Source organism: Atta cephalotes, assembly GCF_000143395.1.
Source record: "Atta cephalotes unplaced genomic scaffold scaffold00025, whole genome shotgun sequence".
In the NCBI taxonomy this organism is placed as follows: domain Eukaryota; kingdom Metazoa; phylum Arthropoda; class Insecta; order Hymenoptera; family Formicidae; genus Atta; species Atta cephalotes.
In genome coordinates, this window is record NW_012130089.1 from 4,014,510 (window position 1) to 4,036,171 (window position 21,662).

The 21,662-nt window shown below is 34.1% G+C and overlaps 2 protein-coding genes across 2 annotated transcripts in view; both read left to right on the forward strand.

Moving 5' to 3' along the window:
* Positions 1-14,486, forward strand: part of LOC105620386 (hormonally up-regulated neu tumor-associated kinase homolog B-like) — a 58,825-nt gene extending 44,339 nt beyond the window's left edge. Inside the window, exons 4-12 of the mRNA XM_012201886.1 lie at positions 10,375-10,436; positions 11,013-11,142; positions 11,320-11,632; positions 12,222-12,325; positions 12,418-12,525; positions 12,934-13,123; positions 13,219-13,325; positions 14,044-14,215; positions 14,409-14,486. Of these exons, the coding sequence (XP_012057276.1) occupies positions 10,375-10,436; positions 11,013-11,142; positions 11,320-11,632; positions 12,222-12,325; positions 12,418-12,525; positions 12,934-13,123; positions 13,219-13,325; positions 14,044-14,215; positions 14,409-14,486 (1,264 nt within the window). The remainder of the gene's footprint in view (positions 1-10,374; positions 10,437-11,012; positions 11,143-11,319; positions 11,633-12,221; positions 12,326-12,417; positions 12,526-12,933; positions 13,124-13,218; positions 13,326-14,043; positions 14,216-14,408) is intronic.
* Positions 14,487-17,662: 3,176 nt separating this feature from the next.
* LOC105620331 (adenosine monophosphate-protein transferase FICD homolog) lies at positions 17,663-19,710 on the forward strand. Its single transcript, XM_012201833.1, has 4 exons — positions 17,663-17,867; positions 18,325-19,000; positions 19,079-19,285; positions 19,359-19,710. Exons 1-4 carry the CDS (start codon positions 17,663-17,665, stop codon positions 19,708-19,710), a joined length of 1,440 nt encoding a protein of 479 aa, XP_012057223.1.
* Positions 19,711-21,662: the final 1,952 nt, after the last annotated feature.

Here is a 21,662-nt window from a genome sequence, read left to right on the forward strand (position 1 = left end):
GAGAGAGAGAGAGATTTATGCCTCCGCTTTCGTAGTTTATTCTAGTGGAGTTCATATATCCAGATGATTACGCACGACGACACGGCTATTTACGCAGCAGACGTATCGGAGCACGGCTTTAAATCCCTTACAACCGTGTGCATCGCATGGATGCACCGTCACACACCAGGTGTGTGTATCGCCGTGGCCGTGTTCTCCACCTCAACGTTGTCGACGACGAGCAGTCGACACCAGTAAGTAAAACGACCCGCGTTATATTTATTATCAATTACATGGCGAACGCGTACGGGCCACTCCCGGCGAATGGAAGGTGTCCTGGAACAGGTTTGATTAATAAATTAACGCACGGAGGGGGCCCGCGCCACGTCGGCTGGACTCATCCCTCTATCCGTCCCCATCTCTAAAAGCCCACTGTCTGCAACCTCCTTTTCACAAGAGCAACTGGTCCACCGATAAATTATATCGTCTCGTTTAATTGCGAATTCGCCTCGAGATAATTGCCATCGCGCGAACGCAAGCCCTTCGTTACGTGCAACGATCGCAGCCGGTGTATGTGGACACGCGGACAAATACGTGTCCACGTGCACCCACGCGCGTGCCTTGGACACGTACGTATGTCGGGTGAGACACAGTGTAACAGAAATATTACCTGTTATCACGACTTTCTCATTTATAAATCGAAAATGATTAAATCGAATCGAAACTGATATAATTTCAATCGAATCAGATTTTACTTGAAGACCTTTGATTGACGACGATTCGCAAAGGTGAAATCAAATGTCAAAGAAACGGTGCCAAGATTAATATTTCGAGTCAAGGAAATCTTCGACAATTCACTTCTCTCTAGTAATATTTATAAGGAAAAGATCCAGTAGTCTACACACGAATTTCGCCAACTTTAAATATGTTTTAAACTTACTTACTCCCCATTAATTTATGGACAAGTGGCGCAATGTAATATTCAAGCATCCGCGAGAAATTTACATCGAAAATTTTACAATTTTTAATTACAATTTTTAAATTGCGAATCGATATTATTCGTATGTGATTGCAGACTTTAAAATATGCGTTAAAATAAATAATTTTTCTATTACATGTGTTGTCTCATCATTCACTTATATTATAGCTCTATTCTATAACCGGTATTCATAATCGGATCTTATATTTAACACTGTCTTAAGTGCAGTTTTAAAATGCCATGAACCAATCAGAAAACTGTACTAGCATCTTAAGACATTACTTAAGACGATCTTAAAATATGAACGGAATTATATTATCCATAAGGGTATGATTCTTAACAACCATAATGATATTGTTACAATTGTTAAGAGTTATAGAATAGGATTATTAAATGCATATTCCGTAAAAACTTACAGAAGATATAAAACAAGCGCATTTTCATCAAAAATTTCTCGCCAATATTAAATATTGTGTCACGTCACTTGCTTGTGAATTAATAGAAGAGTAAGTACTCTAAACATTTTTCAAAATTAGGCGAAATCCATGTGTACACTACTCATCCTTCTCTTATGTCTATCAAAGTGTTTTAACGTAATTCTAATTTTATATAAAGATAATTTCATGAGACTAAACTCAAGACAGAGTGGATCTGCGTGAATAAATTATTGTTATGACTGATGGGCAAGCAAGCCAGTGACAGTGGCCGAATGCAGATGTCATTTTTCGACGGGAGTATGTTGGGTGTCGGCGACGAGTAGCGTGAGAGTAAATTTTCGCGCTGGTTCCGTTAGGCAATCACTATGAATCAAACCGGCTGCGCCTGCGCTTACGTTTACGATTGTTGTAAATTACTCCAAGTTTTTTCCGCGCTGGTTTACCCCGACCGCCGTCGCCGCCTCTCGACCCTGTCCTCCTCCCGCTCTCACCGCCTCTCTTCTTCTCCACGTGTCTTTTTTCATTCTACCTTTCCGTCTCTCGACCATTTCTTCTTCTGCCGTCCCGCAGCGCCTGCATCCTCCTCCGAAGGATGCACGTCATCGTCGGGTTCATCGAACGTCTTGTTCATCCTGTTTATTGAATCGACTCGACGCTCGACTAAATTATACTCGACATCACGGGTTTTGACGCGCATGTTTCTTTTTATACATATTTTTTTGAAAGAGTTTTGTTGATGTTATAAATTCAGCAAGTTGTACTAAACCAAGAGAAATGTACCATCAGTCACTATCGTATACTAAGAATGTCTGAATACGATGAAAAAGAATGATATTTTTTTAATAGAATCAGCACAAACATCGTCAAGAACAACATTATCAAAAACTAGAGAAAGTGAGAGATTTTCTCTTAATAACATATAAATAATATTAAGCTAATATTTCAGTAATCTAGCAGATTAGGTATACTTAAGTATTAAGTATACTAAGAAATAACATTGTTAATATTCTCGCATATATATTTTTTAATAAACAACTAATTGGTATTGCACAAATGTGGTGTTTCAATCAATTCAAACTTTAATTAAACTCAACGCTGAGTTGTTATTTACGATGGAGAGAAATTTTTGCTATTAGGAATGGCTTCGTTAAAGGTAGAAAACGTTTGTCGTTTAGTTATTGGATTTATCACGGGACTTTATTTATGGACCTCGTTTAGTCATTTATTTTTCATATCATGGTAACTGTGCGATTGTCGTGATACAGCGGGGAACAGTCGCGATAAACTTTTCGCCTTCGGGCTTTCAGAAATTTCCGACTCTAGTCGCGACTGCCGACTGCGCGTAACAATAATCGTAAAGCATCGGGACACGCAGCATATTTTTATCGCTACCGTTACCGCCTCGGTATACCGCCGATTTCGCGTCACGCCACCCACGATGGCGTATGGCGGATGGCGCGGCACGGAAATTACAGCTCGCACTGAAACGACCGCAAACGCGTTTGAAAATTAAACCGCTTCACCGACAATAATTCTCGCGGTATTCGAGAAGCGACCCGCCTTTAACCTCCGTCAGAACCCTTGTGGCCCGTAGATTACATGTCATCTCGTAGAAGCCACTCTTTATGAACGATGTAGGTTGAATCCTAGTGCTAGTTCAACTTAGATCCGTTTAAAACTGATACACAGAACGTTAACCGCTATTCCCCAAAGGGCAATGAAATAATGACGATAAATGATCATAAAGTCAGACGTTTTAATTTCTTTTTTTTTAATAAACAATATCTAGAAAAATAGATCTACATTTTCTATGATGTAATGCTATTTTTGTAGAGACGAAGAGTTCTGTTCACAGAGTCAAAGTTATTTTTTTGTAGAAGAAATTTGATTTGACATTTTATGATTATAACTACTTCCTGCTTTATGTAAATATATATTATATAAAAAATAATATTTAAGAGAAGAGACATGAAAGAATTTTGAATCTTGCATCTATCTATGTATCCCAATGTATATTTCCTTCATGTATTTTATAGCGCAATAATAAATTTCGGTTTGCTTTTTTAAAGTTTTGAAAAGTTTATTAGGATTGATTTGCACGCGATGTAGACTCGCGGCCACGAAGACGCGTATCCGCGCATGAGAAGGGCGAAACGCAAGGAATGGCCGATGACCCCGTCTGGCCGGATCCCTTCCGCCCACGCATCGTGGCCCCTGCTAAGGGCAAAAAAAAGAGAAAAGCCGCACGATGCACTGGCAATGCACGAATCACGATATCACGCCGATTACCTGCGAGAGATATTTAACCCTTTCGCTCTTAATATATTCCCAAATATATTTAAATATACACTCTTTCATGTACCTAAAAATGTGCAGACGGTTTCGGAGTCATCGAATTTTAAAAAAAGAATATTAAATAATTTTTACTTTTGTCTCGATAAATAACTTAAAATAGTCTCGATTAAAAGAATTATTTAACATTTTGAGCTATTTTAACGCTTTTAATGTATGATGTATATCACATCTCAGAACATTCATCAAAAACATAGAACTTTCATAGAGTGTTCTATTACGTTTAAGTATCTCTAAAATTTGAATACATTCTATCGTTGGTTTAAAAGTTATTTAATTATTTTATCTGCTTTGGTTCTCTTGTATAAAATTACATTTCCTAGTACTTATTTGCAAATTTTGTAAGAAAATAGCGAATTAAATAAAATGTTTTTATATATACTAATAAAACTCTAATATTCGTGCAAAAGTTTATTCAGAGAGAGATCCACTCTTACTCATTAAAAAGTTATTTACTTAAAACTGTAAAATATGATTGTTGCATAAGCCATTATAAGCCAAACTTTATTGTTTTATTTTTGTACAGGATTGATTTTCAAGGCATGTTTCACCAAAATTTTTTAGCTAATACTTTTAGTTGATATTGTACAATTAAAATATCCTTGGAGATATTACTAATTTTAGTTCCTTCGTATACGATTCGTATATTACATTCCTAACTATTGTAAATAAAACATATCTCGGTTTTAATGACTATCACATTGTGTGTTGTTTGTTTTTGCGTATTAGCTATATAATCTCTCGCTTAGCTATATAATCTCTATTACAAGTAAAACCTTTAGTAACCCTACAGCATTAATGTGAGTTGACTACTAATTAATGTTAATATCGTTTTATCGTGTAATAACGGAAGATTATATAGCCAGGGCGCAAAGGCGAATAAAGTTCGATACTGATCATTAATAACTGATAAAACTTGGAATAATTACAAAAAAAACTCGTGTGCGAAAAAAGCGACAGACGTTCTAACGATTGATCGGGTTACGTCGTTATCGTGAGAATTTTCAATCCTAGTTGAATGCATTTTTAACTCCTTTTTCCAATTAGTTCGATTCGGCCAATAATAATTAATAGTCGGATTAAATAAGTACGGAATCGTGAAGATGCATCAGAAAATAAATGTGAACACAAAGGACGGTTAGTTTCGTCAGAAAAATGACGATTAATTCCGTTATAAAAAATATTTAGAATCTCACTCGGTTCTCACTTGAAGCTACAACTTTGTACTTTTAGCGATGAAAGAGTTAAGTTAATAGCCGCGAATGAGCGCCTTCGAGTGCGGCCAGGTGTTACTGATAACTTGACCGAAAAGATCGCGTCATTGTTCACGCCGGTAAAACATCGAGTATCGATTGGCTGATAAACGACGCGTATTAAGACAAGATAAGCCGCGAACCCGTTTTGTTCTCGTTGTTTGAGGCACAGAATCGACGTGGGGTGCCAGCTGGAAAAATAAGATGCATTGGTTACAGTCGACGAACCAATACCGATGCGCAATATCGTCATCACGATCTTCACGTTATGCCTGATCGCAGGATAGATTCATTGATGTATATAGAACATTTAGTAAGTTTCTTTATCGATCTTCGGAAATATATATTCGTATTCTTTCCCGACTTATTGGAATCGAGTCTAAATTAGTAGCAAAAGTAGGAACGTATTAAAATCTCAAAATCTCTCACATTACAAATACATGTGTAATAAGTGGTAAAAAGGTCGCCCATGCTTTTCAAATCTCTAATAAAATTATAATATACTGAGAGAAAAATATTTATAACTATAATTGGTAAAATAATTATTAAGTTAAGAGCTCCATTTTCATAGTTACTGCTATATTAGTAACAAAAATTATATTTAGTTCTATAATCAATAAAAATCAAAAAAAATATATAGTTATATCGAAAATAATTGTAATGTATACTCGTTTTTTCGATGCCAATTAAATATTTTTCTATAAAACTATAAATATAATATTATTACTTTTAACAATAACTATCTATAAAAATAGATCCTAATTATTTTACCATTAATTATTGCAATTATAGTCACAAATATCAAACATTATTCTCTCAGTACAAAATTATCACGTTAACCAATTTTTAATATTAAAGCAACGAGCGCTCGAGACTTCTCCTAATTTTCTTCACCAAACTACTCGAATTATTTTCCGTAAATATCTCGTGCATCGACCGATTTATCATATATGAATCCGGATGCATTGGACGGTTTATTAAAACCTCGCCTCGAGCATCGTATCCCAAATATCTCTCGTACCTATTCCATGCTTGTGTGCATATCAATGCGGCGCCTCGTATCGAATATTTATTTGCGAAAGGATCGATAAATCGCTCTCTTCTACGCATAATTTCGGTCTTGCACATCTTCATGGCGACTCGTAATACGGACATGACCCCGCTCAACCGAACGACAGCTCGGTGGACTCGGATTATTAAGACCGAAATAACTGCTGCGATGTAACGGTCATGGCCGGCAATTAAATTTAAGTACTTACGGATGCGCGCATTTGAGCGGGTGCATCGGACGCGCGCGCGAGCATTTATGAGTGCGAGGAGGTGAATGCATCTGTAAAAACATATATGATACGCGATGCTATCACTTTGTTCGGCGATACATAAAGGATAATTAGCAATGTCAATTAGCAATAAATCCGTAAAAGCAGGTTTTCGTATCAAGAAACAAGTTAAATTATGAAAGCGAATTTTCTGCTTTTCAAAACTGTCCATCAAGTTTAATGCGCTGTTAAAATACATAGACTTTATATATAGATGTAGACTGGTAGTTGCTTATAATAGAAACTATAAGGCATACTCTAAAAAGTATTAATATGGATTTAACACCATTGGTGCGAATTTAACATCCACGTGATATAACGTCTATATAATTCTCACTGTGTTGCTATTATTGTCATGGATTTAATACCATGATATTAACCTATTACTATTTTTTATAGTACATAATTAATATTATCTGTGTAAAATATTTCAAATATAGCTTCTGCATAAAAAATAATTGTTCGGAGAAGAATGAAAAAAGAAACATATACTCTTTAAAACTTTTTTTAGAGATCTTGCTCTTAAAGGTTGAAAATGGAGCTACTCTTTTTTAAGACTGGCTATTTAATTGACAAAACAAATTATACCAAAAAAGAATACTAGAAAACGAAAATCTCGTTCAGATATTTACAATAGAAAGGAGAAATTCTACTGCGCAGAATGCAATCTCCCTCGAATACAACCCGTGGCTCCATCTTACAATACACGAACTCATCTCCCATTGCTCGTCCGTGGATCACCAGGAATATCTGGATCGCCGTGTTCATCGATCACTTTTGTCACGGGCCGCGCGAGTTTATTTTCAGAGCGAGAGGTGGCGAGAGAAGGGACGATCGTTAACGGCGTCGGAGTGTGCGGGACGTATTTCGCGCTTTTTGTTATGCCTCTTATTATTATTTTTTTTTATCTGACCCGCGAGACCACCTGTCGCTTTACGCCGGCAATTATGTTCGCGCGATTGCGAACGGGCGCAGGACAAGCGCAAACTTTAATCAGATCTCGTGCGATCTGTCGCGAAAGTTCGTCGCGAACGCACGTTCCCAGGAACGCGCGCTGCCGCGGCGGCTTCTACGACGATGGAAAAGAAACGTAATCGCCCAGGCCAACGAACAACCGTGGCCTCGGCTTCAGGGTCGTTTCGACTATTATCCCGCAGCAGTCGAGGATGCAGCAGAAACGCATCGTTCGGAGGCCGCGTTTGATACATCCGCTCGAAACCAGCGATACTCACGATTCAATATTAGAGTACCATATATACAATGATACATCGTACTTTGATTATCAGAATATGAATATATCTTCCTTCGATATCTCGACTTAACATATCGTATTTTTTAGGCTAATTCTATTGTAAATTTGAAATGCTGATTACAAGAAAATCCAATAATTATGTAATATCCTTCCTGACTTTAATCATTATATAATTATTGGATCTTCTTGTGCGTAGATATCAATTAATTGCATTAATTTTCTTGTCAGTGAATTTATGAAATCGTTTAAAAGAAAAATAGAAAATTGGTATTATGAAATTGAACGTGTTTCATGTTATAGATTACATCTATCATGTCTTATACTTAAAATGTTATGCTTGTTGAACTTTCCAGCGATATAAACACAAATTATATATATATTCATATAAAATTTCTATTCAGTTTTGACTGAATAAGGTTCTTTTTTCTTGTTTATTTCCATAAAAATTTTTGTATTTTTAGAAAAAAAATAAACAAAATTGTATGTATGTCACTATTGTAAATTTCTCTTATTTAATAAATTCCTATTTCCTGTTTACTAAAACATCGAAGTAAATACATATTCGGGTATTAGAGAGAGAGAAAGCGAAGATTCTGAACGCAAGCAACACAAACAGCTGAACCTAATATTAATTTATTGATCTTGTACTGTTTGTTCATTATTCTAATTGTAAGTTGAAGTTTCTTACTTTCATGTAATAATGGTGCAATGATCATTATCCTCTAATCAATAACAATAAAAATATTATTATTAGTATTGTTACTAATTAAAGATAATTGTTTTTGCATAATTATTAGATATATGAAAGTAGATGAAAATAGTTAGATGAAGTTAGATGAAAGATAAGTGAAAGTAAGAAGCTCGAACTGAGAATAACAAAACAACAGATATAGCTCAATAAATTAACATTAGATCTAGTTGTTTGTGTTGCTTGCACTTTTGCAGCATCTTTGCTTTCTCTCTTTCTCCAACGCCTAAATATATATTTATTTCGTTTTAAATGAAAAACGTTTAGAGATTTCAAGCAACACGAACAAATCTGACAAACTACTCGAAGAAATCGCTCACTGTTTTATTTCATCATGTTTTTTTCTTTGGGTGACCATTTTAGAGAATTTGTATTCGCGGGATTCAAACGATTCCAGATTCGATGGAAGGTAGCCAGCCGCGGGGAATAAAGAAAAATGCTGCGGACGTTCTAGATTCCGCCAACGTGTAACGACCCCGTCGAGAGTGCCTTGCATCCCGTGACGGTATTAACCTCGCCGCGGGCACGTGTTCCGAGGAGCGAGTCCTCTTTTATTACTTATTAGCGACACCCAAAGCGCATACTGACTCCACTCTCGCATCGCGCGCGCAGGCGATGCGATTTTAATGATGTGTTTCAAGGTCCCAAGGTCTCTGCCACGGATAAGCTACAGGGCCGCCTGATCCCGATGACAGCTAGCCTTAGCTGTAGAAGTTTTGATATCATTCTTTATATCAATATCTCTGCAATTCGAAATCAAAATGTGCCGATATTCTCCTATCCATATATATTTCACACAGCTAACACCATTTTATTTATTTATAAATTCCTTGGCAACTAATTTGAAGATATTTTTCAATTACCTCACTATATTGTTCTTCCGCTATATTGTTCGCGAGTTTTAAGAACAATATCAAAAAAATAAGAAATTACTACTATTTGCATACAATTTATATTCGATAGATGTAGGGAATTACACTCTGCGATTTTATTTTGAAGAGAAATAATACAAATCTTACAACGTTGGTGAAAAAAATGACATCTAAATAAGAATTATCCACATTGAGATGAATCGTTCGAAAATATTTTTTCCATTTCGTTGACATTTCATCAAGGATACAAAAGATCAAGAAACGAAAGAACTCGACATCATCGAGAGGCCGGGAGGCCGTCATGCCAACGAAACGACAATTTGCAAGGTCCGCGAGCCGCGCTCGTAGACGGCGATACGAGCAAAGAGACCTTCGTGCGATGGTCAGGGCCACGGGGTTCTTGCGCCGAGAGCGTTAATCTCGCGCTACGTGATCGTGCAAACTGCACACGCATTGCATATGCATACGGCGCGAACTTTTTTTGCATTCACCCGCCTGCAATCTCCGCCTGCGTAATCCTTACTCTATCAGAGTTACCACAAAATCGTAATCTCGAAATCGGTAGAACGAGATAACACCGCAAAAAAAAATATCAATTATTTTAATTCCTTTAATCAAATTGGCACTTGCTTTTTTAATTAAAATGTCAAAACATCGTATAAGATAATGAAATATAATCAAATAGCAAAGCCTATTATATATTTAAATATCTAAATTTTTCGAAACGAATTTATTGAATAATTTAAATCCAGTTTAGTTAGACTTTGAATATTATAATATGTATTGAGTTGTAAAATGTTATGATAAAGAATAAACTTTTCCAAAATATGTTTTGGAAAGGAATCAATTTATATCCATCTAATGTTTATTAAAATGAAATTTTATGAAATTAAAATGAAATGAATAAAATGAAACATGCTAATCTTGTAGTATGTTATATGTACGTGTATATAATTAAGTAACTCTAAAATGTGTACATAATTATATATACATAATTATACATAATTATATATTTTATTATATGACATACAAGATTAGCATGTATTTCATTTTGATGTTATAAATAACATTACTACTTTAAATATAAAAAACTTTTTTTTTAATATAACGTACTTATAACTTTTTGAAATATTTTATTTACATTGAGATCAATTTCTCTTCAATTTTTACGATTCTGTTACAGAGATCTTAAAATGGAGAACATCGTATTGCAGGACGAACGCAAGGAACAGATCAAGATAGTAGGTGAGAGGCAGACGTGTATACACGGACGTCAACGTATCACGCGGGACTAGAGAACATTATGGTCGCAGTGATTGTGGCAATCGCCATCGATCGAACCGCGTAGATTAGCGTGCACCGCGAAAATCGCAACTATAATGTTTCCGCTCGCGTGACGCTTGATTTTCGAGCATGAAATCAGATCCACCTGTGCTCCGCAGAGCTCCGCATAAAAAATTGCACTTGCAATGAAATTGGCCACAATTTATATAATTACGCAGAAACATAATACCCGTTGTTCTTAATGACCTTCGATTGCTATATACATATATTGCTATGATATCTGATCTCAAGGCAACAAAAATATTAAATAGAATACAAAATATTTCTTATTTTTACAAATATTTTTTATTTGTGAAAATAAAAAAAATACATAGTCTTGTCTTCAAATATTTATTTTACTATATAATTAATATTTATATTACAATAAGCGGATTAAGCGATAATTACACAATTTAGCTTTAATAGCAATCGAAAGTTAAAAATTTATTTATAAAGAAAACTTACCAATTCAATGACAGATATTTTTCACGATTATAGACTTTGGTCTCAGCAATATTTACGCCAGCAGCGATCCTCTGCGAACGCACTGCGGATCTCCAGAGTACGCTGCTCCTGAACTCTTTGTCGCAGGTAAACGATATGGGCCGGAAGTAGATTTGTGGAGCCTGTAAGTAAATCCAGATTTTATTAAGATTTTATTTTAAATAACTCGAACATCACATAGCATCAAGAAGTATTATAAATTTGGCAGTTTGGCTTAAAAGTTATTAATGCAATATAAAAATACATATAAAAACATTCTTTGGCGAAACATTTAAACACTATGCTATGATGTGACAAACAGAGGAGTCGTTTTATATGGCATGACTATCGGTCGACTTCCATTCCTATGCCCCCGCGACGAATGGACGTCGTCTGAGGAACGTCGACGGAGGCTGATGATCCAAATCAATAGAGGCTTGACGTCGATCCAAGAAAAAGCTATGTACCAAACGTCAATCGAATGCAGAAATTTAATAAACCGCTTGCTCATTCCATCGGTTCGTGAGAGAATCACCATTCGAGAGATTCTTGATCACCCTTGGATCCTCGTGACATCGAAAAACAACTTTCATTTTCACTCTGAAGACGACATGAACATTTCCAATCATGTCTCGGTAATATATGCAAGATACTCCACAATCCTCGATCACAATCGAGAAATTTGAAGAGAAAGATACATAAAAAATAACGTATATTATCTTCATGATTCTTTTAAATTCTGCTTTTGATATTTTTGATTTTATTCGAAGAATCATTTTTTCAAACTTTGATATATTGTCCGAAAAGTTCGTGCCGATTTTGAAGGAAAATTGAAACGCAGAAGATTTAAATTTTAGTATACATTTATTAAATTTAAATTTTTTGCGGCACGAACTTTCTGAACAATCCAATATTTCAATAATATATATTTTTTAACCGCATTTCAAATCATTTTAATTTGTTTCCCTGAAAATACTCCTATTGTTCACGGTAGATTTTTCAGTTTTAACAAACCCATGCTTTTATTATTCGCGGTAAAATTTTCAATTTAATAAACCCTCTTATTTTCATGCTAGCTGCATGCCCTGCATTATTATGCACTGAATTTTCAATTTTACTGCCGCATTTATTCTGCGGTTTTTTTGGTCGACTTTAAAATATACGCCAATTAGTAACGCCATACGAAATATTCGTGCAAGGGGATTACATCGCTGATTATTGTAGATAATGAACGAGATCGCGACGGCAATGCGAACAACCACGGCTGCCGTCGAGACTGAAATAATGAGACGAAAGTATGGAGAAATTGGTGGCATGTATAATATTAAGTAAGTACACCATTAAAGGTAATATTTTACAAGAAAGTTCTTTCACGTTATAATTTATTCATATTCGAACGTGTAACTATTATATTTAACAGAAAGCACAAATTGTATCAAGCCTCTACTATTTATCACTTACCATCGCGACTTCTTCGAAATTCTATGTGTCAAACTGAAGAAATTTCATCGTCAACTACAACTATCAGGTGACAATTAAATATATAAAGTATAATTACATCCTTTAAAATACAAATCTTGAAAATGTGAACTTTTAAAAAATATTTCGTACGTAATCGATATTACTTTCAGAAAGAAAAATTCAGTAAAATTTATAATTAAATCAAATTTAAAATTTACTGAAATTTACTTAAGCTTTCTTTTATAACGAACAGACTTATTTATTTTATTCTTATATGTTATTCCCTATTATAATATTTCATTATATTAAATAATAGACAATTAAAACATCTTTTATATATTATATAAGTATACACATATAGGCAGAAAAAAATTTTTTTACATATAAAAAAAATGTTCTCTATATGTATGCTAGTAATATATTTTTGCAGAATTATTCAATAGCATGAAGATATTTCTTTACTATATTGATACAGAATGGCGAAAAGTAATTTACGAAATGGTACATCCGGGAACTCTGACAATACCAATCGCATAATCGTCATGCGACGCAGCCAGGTGCAAGATCGATCAGTCAAGAAATCCTCATTACATGGTTCCACGACGTGGAACTGGCGATGCCGCTCCGGAAACGAAAACCGCTCTTCCGAGGAACGGAGAAATTACGTAAAATTCGACTTCCTTTTGCCCCACATCTCTGATCCCAACAATTACGATCACGTCGATCATACGGAGTCCCTTATGTCAATTTCTCTTTTCAGGGGATTCGTTACGATACCACGAATACCACGTCCTTATCGCCCCAGTGTCGTGTGCCGCAAATTACAAAAATTCAGGCCGATAAGCTTTCGAATCGACGATCTTACAGGTGCCATTCGATAAAACGCTAAGAGTAGAATTTTTTTACACACATAATAGACGTATATTAATTGTAAATAAAATCATTTGTTTATATAAAAAGTACATATTTTAATTTGAGGCCAATAAAAAGTATATATTTAATATAAAACCAATAAAAAATATATATTTAATGAGGCCACAAACTTAAGATGTGAATATACATACAAAATTTTAATATTTTTTTTCTTTTTTCTTTTCTGAATTCCTTTAAGAATTGAATTGTACATAGATAAGAGAAAAAAAAATAGTTGAAGAATATTTGAAATTCTTGTATTTATAATTATATATCTGCAACTTAGACTCGTATTAGCCACATATTAAAGTATCTCACAATTATATGAAAAATTAATTGAAATGAATTTAATTTTCATATATAATGTAGCTTATAATGTGAACAAAAGATGTCATAGAAGCAACGCTTAATAATGCATAATAGTTTTTGAACTATGTTGTATCAAAAATGTGAGCACAAATTTTATACTTTTGGTACATCATAATTCACAAAAACTATCCATTATTATTAAACCTTGTCTGTTACATCTTTTGTTCACCATATTATAAGCTATATCATATTCATGTTAAAATTAATTCATTTCATCAAGATCTTTCAAATTTTCTAAATAATTGATTCATATAATATAAAGGTCCTTTATAGTTATTATATTAATTGCCTTAATTGTCAACAGAGATGAAACGAAATCAAGAAGTGCTACATCTAATAGCATTTCCAAAAAAATGGAGAAAAAAGGTTGTGTCTCTAGGACGGGTAAAGTGGACTGCGAAATAATTCCTAGCCCTTCAACTTTGCAAACTCATTCGCGTATTAGTAGCGAGAGCGTGCCTACTTCGCGAATTAAAGTAAGATCCCAAATTTTTTAATACAAATCGACAACCCAAAAAACAATATAAAATTAGATTTGTAAACGATTCTTAGTTGTATAGACAATTAATAGCATTTATAATTAAATAAGCCGGTCTAGTTCTAATATTTATAGACTTATTTATAGACTTAATATTTATAGACTTATTATAGACATTATTATATTTTCAGGAGAGTTTTCATAAAAAGATACTTGCCCCACCGTGGCGATGTCGAGTCGGTAGTGTGAGAATTAGAAAAGACACATAAAACTATAAAAAGCGCCTTTGACGAAGCGTAGAGAATAGCGAAGTTTTCGCCTTTCTGCGAATAGAAATTTGGTGAAATATGTATGTATCTATCGAGATTAGCTAGTTAATCTCGTTAAATTATTTGCAATTGTATGAAAAAATCTCAACAGCTCCAAATTGAATTCGTTTAACAAATAACAACCGTTATAAAGCTTTTTGTATTATTTTTTGTATTATTTTTGTATTATTTTTGTATTATATTTTGTATTATTTTTCGTGCAGTGATCTGATTAATAAAATTAGTGCATAACATCTTGCAACATCTCTTGTTCATGAGTAAAAAATGTTCTCTAACTCATACAAGAATCATTATCATATAATATACTTTTATACTATATCCTTGACGATAATTCGTTATTCCAATTTATATCTCTTAATAGAAGCTTTATTCATGCTTCTGTTGATTTTCTTTTTTGATTTGAGTTTGCATCATACAATTATTTTTTTAGTTTGCTATTGTACTGACAACCTCTGGCTGTTATGCTGGAATTTGTATAATTTGTTAGCTACTAAGTGGTTTGCTAGATTTTTGATAGCTCAGATGCTATTTTTTTTCTATAGGTTTGTTAGCATCATATGCTCCAACATGCTCCTGTAACTTACTCCAATGAGCGCATTACAGTAAGCAGAAGCTGTGGTAGAGCATGATGGAACATGTTGGAGCATATGAAGCAAATAAACCTTGATTTTATATCTTGATTTTATACTTGAATTTCGTTATGAAAGCCAATCAGGCAATCTTAAGTCATATGATCAAAATACTTTGTTTGCAATAATTAAAATGTAGTTATACATTTATATGTATTACTAGAAGCAAATGCTCCTAGTAAACACTAACAGTAACATAACGTCAACATTATAATTTCACATTTGACAATGTAAATGTTAAGCCTACAGCCTAACGCTTGCAATTGAAAAATACAGAGAAAAATGTTCTTAAATCAACAAAAGACTAGAATGACATTTTGATGAAATCAAACAGAATTTCTGAAAATCAAAATGATTATGATATTAGAAATTCTGTTTGGCCAAAATGCCATTCTCTTGGGTTGGTCTTTTTATTTAACAGGAAATAGGACTAGGGAATAATAGATTTCAATCAAATACATTTTTTTCTGATAAATTACAATCTGTCATTCCGTTTTCCTATTGTCTGTGCTTTTTAATTGTGTCTCAGAGTGTCTTCTATTTAATGACACACAAGTTGACATAAGTATTGTTCTATTTTTATTTTATTACTCATGGAATGCAAAGAAAGAAAAACATTTGTGTCGACTTGTATCACTAAATGGGAATTACTCTTTACATACAATATGTGTTATATTACATTTGTATTGTTGAATGTGAAATTAAAATATCGATGTTATGTTATTTCTGGTCGATTTATTGGACAATGTACTACAATAGCAACAATTTTTCTCCATATTTATTCAGATACTCTCACACAACTTCAAGAGACATGAAGACGTCCTTAAGATGTAGAACATCCTATGGACATCTTAAGACATCCCTTAGAGATCTGTGCTATACAAGTCCTCACACATTTGATTTTTTATTTCCTCAAGGACGATATTAACAACAAATTATAAAACAATAATACAATAGACAGTTAATAATTACCTGTAATCTCAACATTCCATTGCTGACTGACGCCGCACTTTTCGAGAACAAAATAGCAGCCATTTTGAGCGGCCACGCCAAATTCTCTGTCTTGTATGTAAAATACGATACTTGTATGCAAAACGCGTCAACAATTCAACATGTCGCAGTTACGTTCGAGCTGCAAAAAGTGTCAGACTTTAGCGCATTTTCATTATACAATTTTTTTATTTTCGCCAGAGATAACACAACAATGAATAATTGTATAATACGGGCAGTTCCTAAAATCTGTCCAGCACTTTCCATCGACAACCGACGCACTTTTCGGAAATAAAATAATAGCCATTTTGAGTGGCTAGGCCAAATTCTTTGTTCCGTATATGAAATAGGATTGCAAATCGCATCAATATGTCGCTGTTTACGTTCGAGCTGGATAGAGACAAGTATCACACTTTAACGCATTTCAATTATACAATCATACAATTTATTCTCGCCAGAGATAACACAATAATGAATAATTGTATAACAATACGGACAGTACCTAAAATCTGTTCAGCACTTTCCGTCGACAACCGACGCTGACCGATGTCACGCTTTTCGGAAACGAAGTAGCCGCCATCTTGAATGGCCGCGCGCCAAATTCCCTCGTTCGCGAAATATGATATAAAACGCGCCCTTACGCCGCGTTCTACACTCGAACTATAATTAAACGTGCTCTTTACGTAGATTTTAGCGCATTTCAATCATACAATCATACAAATGCCATATTTTAGATTCGACGACATATACTTACATTTCGAATGGAGAAGACGCTCGATAAGCGCGGGATATAACAAAAATTGACTTATGGCTCCTTCACAAGAGACGCGATAACGCGACTTGCCGCGTTGCGGAAATTAACACTACAGCTAATTAATTAAATCAGCTATGGCTAATCATTCTTTTATGGAAAAGCGGAAATTGATCAGTTACCGCGCCAATTTCCGCAGTAAACGTCGCCGCGTTCCGTGTTACACGAGTCATATAACGGCTCAATTTCAAACTGGCAGTTAGGATATCATGGGGGAGGGAAGAGGAGTGGGGGAAAGAAGGACCACCGAATGTTTGAAATAAGTCTCACGTCGGTCGGTAAATACGATCGACAGTCGAGTGAAAATTACCGATATAATTATCAGTAGAAAAATATCGTGTTGTGAATCTCAAACGTGCGAATATTGCAATAAACTTTTCAAAAGCGTCGCGGTTTTTTAAGATACTAGATATGAAAAAACGATAAATTCGCGGAATGGTGAAACGCGGAATCAACGCGAGACCAATAGCGTGCGCGGTTCGCGGAACGCTCAGGCGCCAGCCAATCAGGTCGAACCACATGGACTTATCACTTCGGCTGATGTCGTCTGGTGTCGTCGGCGAAAGAGACCGAGACGATCCGAGACGAGTGCAACGCGTTGCGTCACATGTACGTGTGACACGATTGACAAGCATGCCACGCTTTGCTATTCGAAACAAGACTGTGAAAAACTGCCGCGAGGAGGAATGCTGCCGGCATGCTTTTACGATTATTACGTACATAATGGAAAGACCTCTTACGTGAACGTGAAACGCGGGGATGCCACGGATCCCACGAGCGGTATGATACCGAAACTCTTCATTCCTATCGTTTTCATTCTTGGGATTGTCATCGCTGTCATCAGTACGTTGTTATCGAAATACTTAGGCGGCCTGTCCACCGATTCCACAGGTGAGTTGCAACTGATATATCTACTCTTTCAATGAGAGATTGTACACTTTATGTTGTCTAACGTTTCTGGCAACTTGCAGCAAGAGCTATTTTACTTTTGAATCAGAAGAGCTGAATGATGTTTGTGTTAATTGTCTACTAAAAAGAGAGCAACTAGATGATACAGAGTAACATATTGAATCATTGGATGCTTTTCATTTAGTACAAGTTCACAAGTTGATACAAGAGAATGTTAAGAAAAATAGAATAATGTTCGACTTGTGTCACTGAAAAGCATTCGTTATATCTTTATTTTTTGTTAATGTTGAACAAAGATGAACGATTATTGTGTTACACTGTATCTCTTGCTGGAAAGTTACTATATCTCTTGTCTTGCAGTTAATTATGCTATCATTTGTAAGCTGTGATTTAAATATAATTAATGTCATAAATAATTTATTCTGTTGTCTTTTTCTAGAACAGGAATTTTATCATGGTCATTCTGTATTCGTGCCGCTTTCTTCAGAAAGTATTTTGAATGTCTATGATGATCATATACTCACCATTTCACAACCCAACACTGAACTTGGTAAGGTTCAGTGTACTGCGGCATCGATAACAGAGGCCCTGGCATCTTTACACTTAGCTCTAGATATGAGATTATCTGGGAAGCAGGAGAAAGCTATAAAATTGTTTCAACATGCAGTGGCATTAGCACCTTGTCATCCAGATGTTTTAAACCATTATGGAGAGTTTTTGGAACATACCCAGAACAATGTGATAAAAGCTAATGAATTTTACGTACGTGCTTTAACGTATAAACCAAATCACGAAGGTGCTTTAATAAATAGTCAGAGGACAGCTCGTGTGGTCGAAGAACATGACAGAATAATGCTTAGGCGAATTGATGACAAGAGGAATACATTATCCAATATACCTGATAACAATGCTGCATTGATACGTGCTAAAAAGGAGGCTTACTTCCAACATATCTATCATACAGTCGGGATCGAGGGAAATACTATGAATCTTGCACAAACGAGAGCTATAGTCGAAACACGTATCGCGGTCTCCGGAAAGAGTATTGATGAACATAATGAAATCCTTGGATTAGATGCTGCCATGAAATATATCAATGCGACCTTGGTTAACAGGTAAATTCATAGAGTATAAGCCACAAAAATGTTTTCACTATTAATTTATTATTTATTATCCATGTAAATATATTTTAGAGTAGGGTCCATTTCTATAAAAGATGTACTGGAAATACATAGGCGTGTGCTTGGACATGTAGATCCTGTCGAAGGTGGTCAATTTCGAAGGACTCAAGTATACGTTGGCGGCCATATACCTCCAGGTCCTGGCGATATACATTATTTAATGGAAGAATTTGTATTATGGTTGAACAGCGAACAAGCCATAAGAATGCATCCAGTGAGGTGTGCGAATTTCATATATTTTTCTCTGAGATTTTGTGATAAAATTCAACAAATAGGTTGGAAAAATTTACAGGTATGCAGCTCTCGCGCACTATAAACTGGTGCACATACATCCGTTCACTGATGGAAATGGTAGAACGTCCCGCTTGCTCATGAATATGATTCTCATGCAAGCTGGATATCCTCCCGTTATTATTCACAAACAGCATCGCCATAAATATTATGAATACTTGCAACTAGCCAACGCCGGAGATGTTCGACCGTTTGTGAGATTCATAGCGGAATGCACAGAGCAGACATTGGATTTATTTTTATGGGCGACTAGCGAATTTTCTCGACAAGTTCCTGCACTGAGTCAAGAGACATTATTTACAGAAAGACACAATACAATTATTCTAGAAGATAATGAAATAGAAAATGATTGAAATCTAATCTCAAATCGCATCTGAAGTATTTTTGAGACCAAAGAGCGTTAATATTATTTATACTTGATATTATTGTTTATTGATAATTCCAATTTTAAAAAAAAGTTAAACTAAGCTTAAATGATACATGATTTTAAGATTAATAAATTAAATGAGAATAGATAAAATAGATCAATAGATCAATAGATAAAATAAAATTTACCCATGGTATTAGAGCTGAAGCATATCTGCTCTGTGCCTGCTGACATGTGATCTAAATGTATTGTTATTTATGAGCTGCCAATTTTATCGCGTATCCATGTAAATACGACGAATCTCTCTTCCACTTTCTGTTCAATACAGAAATTATATTTATAGTGTACATAATAAATATAATGATAAATTGCGAAATGTTTATTCTCATTATATTGGCAAATAGTAACGTGAACAATCCTATCAATGAACACATTTTATATATATATATATATATATAAAGTTTGTTCTTTGTAGTTGAACTAGTGTATATTTATTATACTTAAAATAGATATATATTTGAAATTTGAAGACAAACGATAGAACAAAAAATTTAGTGCAGCGACAAATAGACCTGAAGACCTGAAGAAATATTTTTTTGGACAAGTTTCGAAATGCGCTAACATTGGCTGCGTTTAACAACAGTTTTGCAATCCAGTTTTATAATCGTCTGCTGATAGGATCATTCTTCTAGATCTAAAAGTATAATCCAATCAGTGCGAAGAAAACTTCCAACACTTGTAAAATAAACGTTCTTTTGAACACAGCCATTGATGTATTTAGCGGACTTGACAGTTGAGTAAGCGCTCACTGTTATTGGTATATTCTTCTAGATTCAATCAAATTTAGATCCAAAAGAATACAAAAGCAGCGAGCGCTCACGAACGAAATCTTTCATTCGCAGTCTTTCACAACTTTAAAGCAAAATTTGGACATCGTTGCATAAAAATAATTCAATAATCGAAATTGTGTGAAATTTGAAAAATCTTTACGTATTAAGAACTCTTTAATAAGTATTAAGAAAATGTATCTTTTTTCATCTATTTATTTTCTTGATAATCGTAAACACCTTTCAGATCTCACATATATTCCAATTATTGAATTATTCTTATATCGTAACGGCATTCAAGTTTTGCTCCAAAGTTACGAAAAAAATGTAATGAATCAAGATGATACTCACGAATAAAACAATTAATTTTCCAATAGAATTTCGGATATTTTAAATTATATAGATTTAAATATTTATAAAATTATAAATCCGCAGATATTATAAGCTAAATAACAAATTGAAAAAGACATTTAGAAAAATTATTATTTAGTCAATATTAACTGTTGTAGCAGTAATTTTATTATAACAGTATTGATATTATAGCAGTATTAAATGATTTTTCACGATTTATGAGGCATAAACATTTAAAATTAAAATCAGTTTTACTTTGAATGGTAATATCAAATTTCAAAGAAAAAAATTCATTTTTAATTTTACCTATAGTGTAACATAAAAAATATTTTTTTTTAAATATATACACGTGCAAAATCATACGATTTGTCAAAGTACAGAAATATAAAAAAAATTGAAACTTAAAGGTGATATGCTAAAAATATGAAAAGGGAAGGATTAAAAAGAGGAAAAAATAGTGCTTATTAATATATAAAGATGAGATATTTCTGTTTGTATTATTTTAGACATTATAGACACAGATGTGTAGTTTATAATTAGATAATTTATAATTAGATAATTTACCCCAGAGGGATCAAAATAAAACAATCACATTTTGTATTTTATAACATAACATTTGTGAATACAAGATTATTTAAATGAATACATAACAAATTATAGTATTTGTGCAAGCATAAAAAGAAACCTCACAAAATAAAACAATTTTAAATAGTGCTTTACAAACTTCAGACACTAACAAAAATATTTCAAAGCTTTTAAC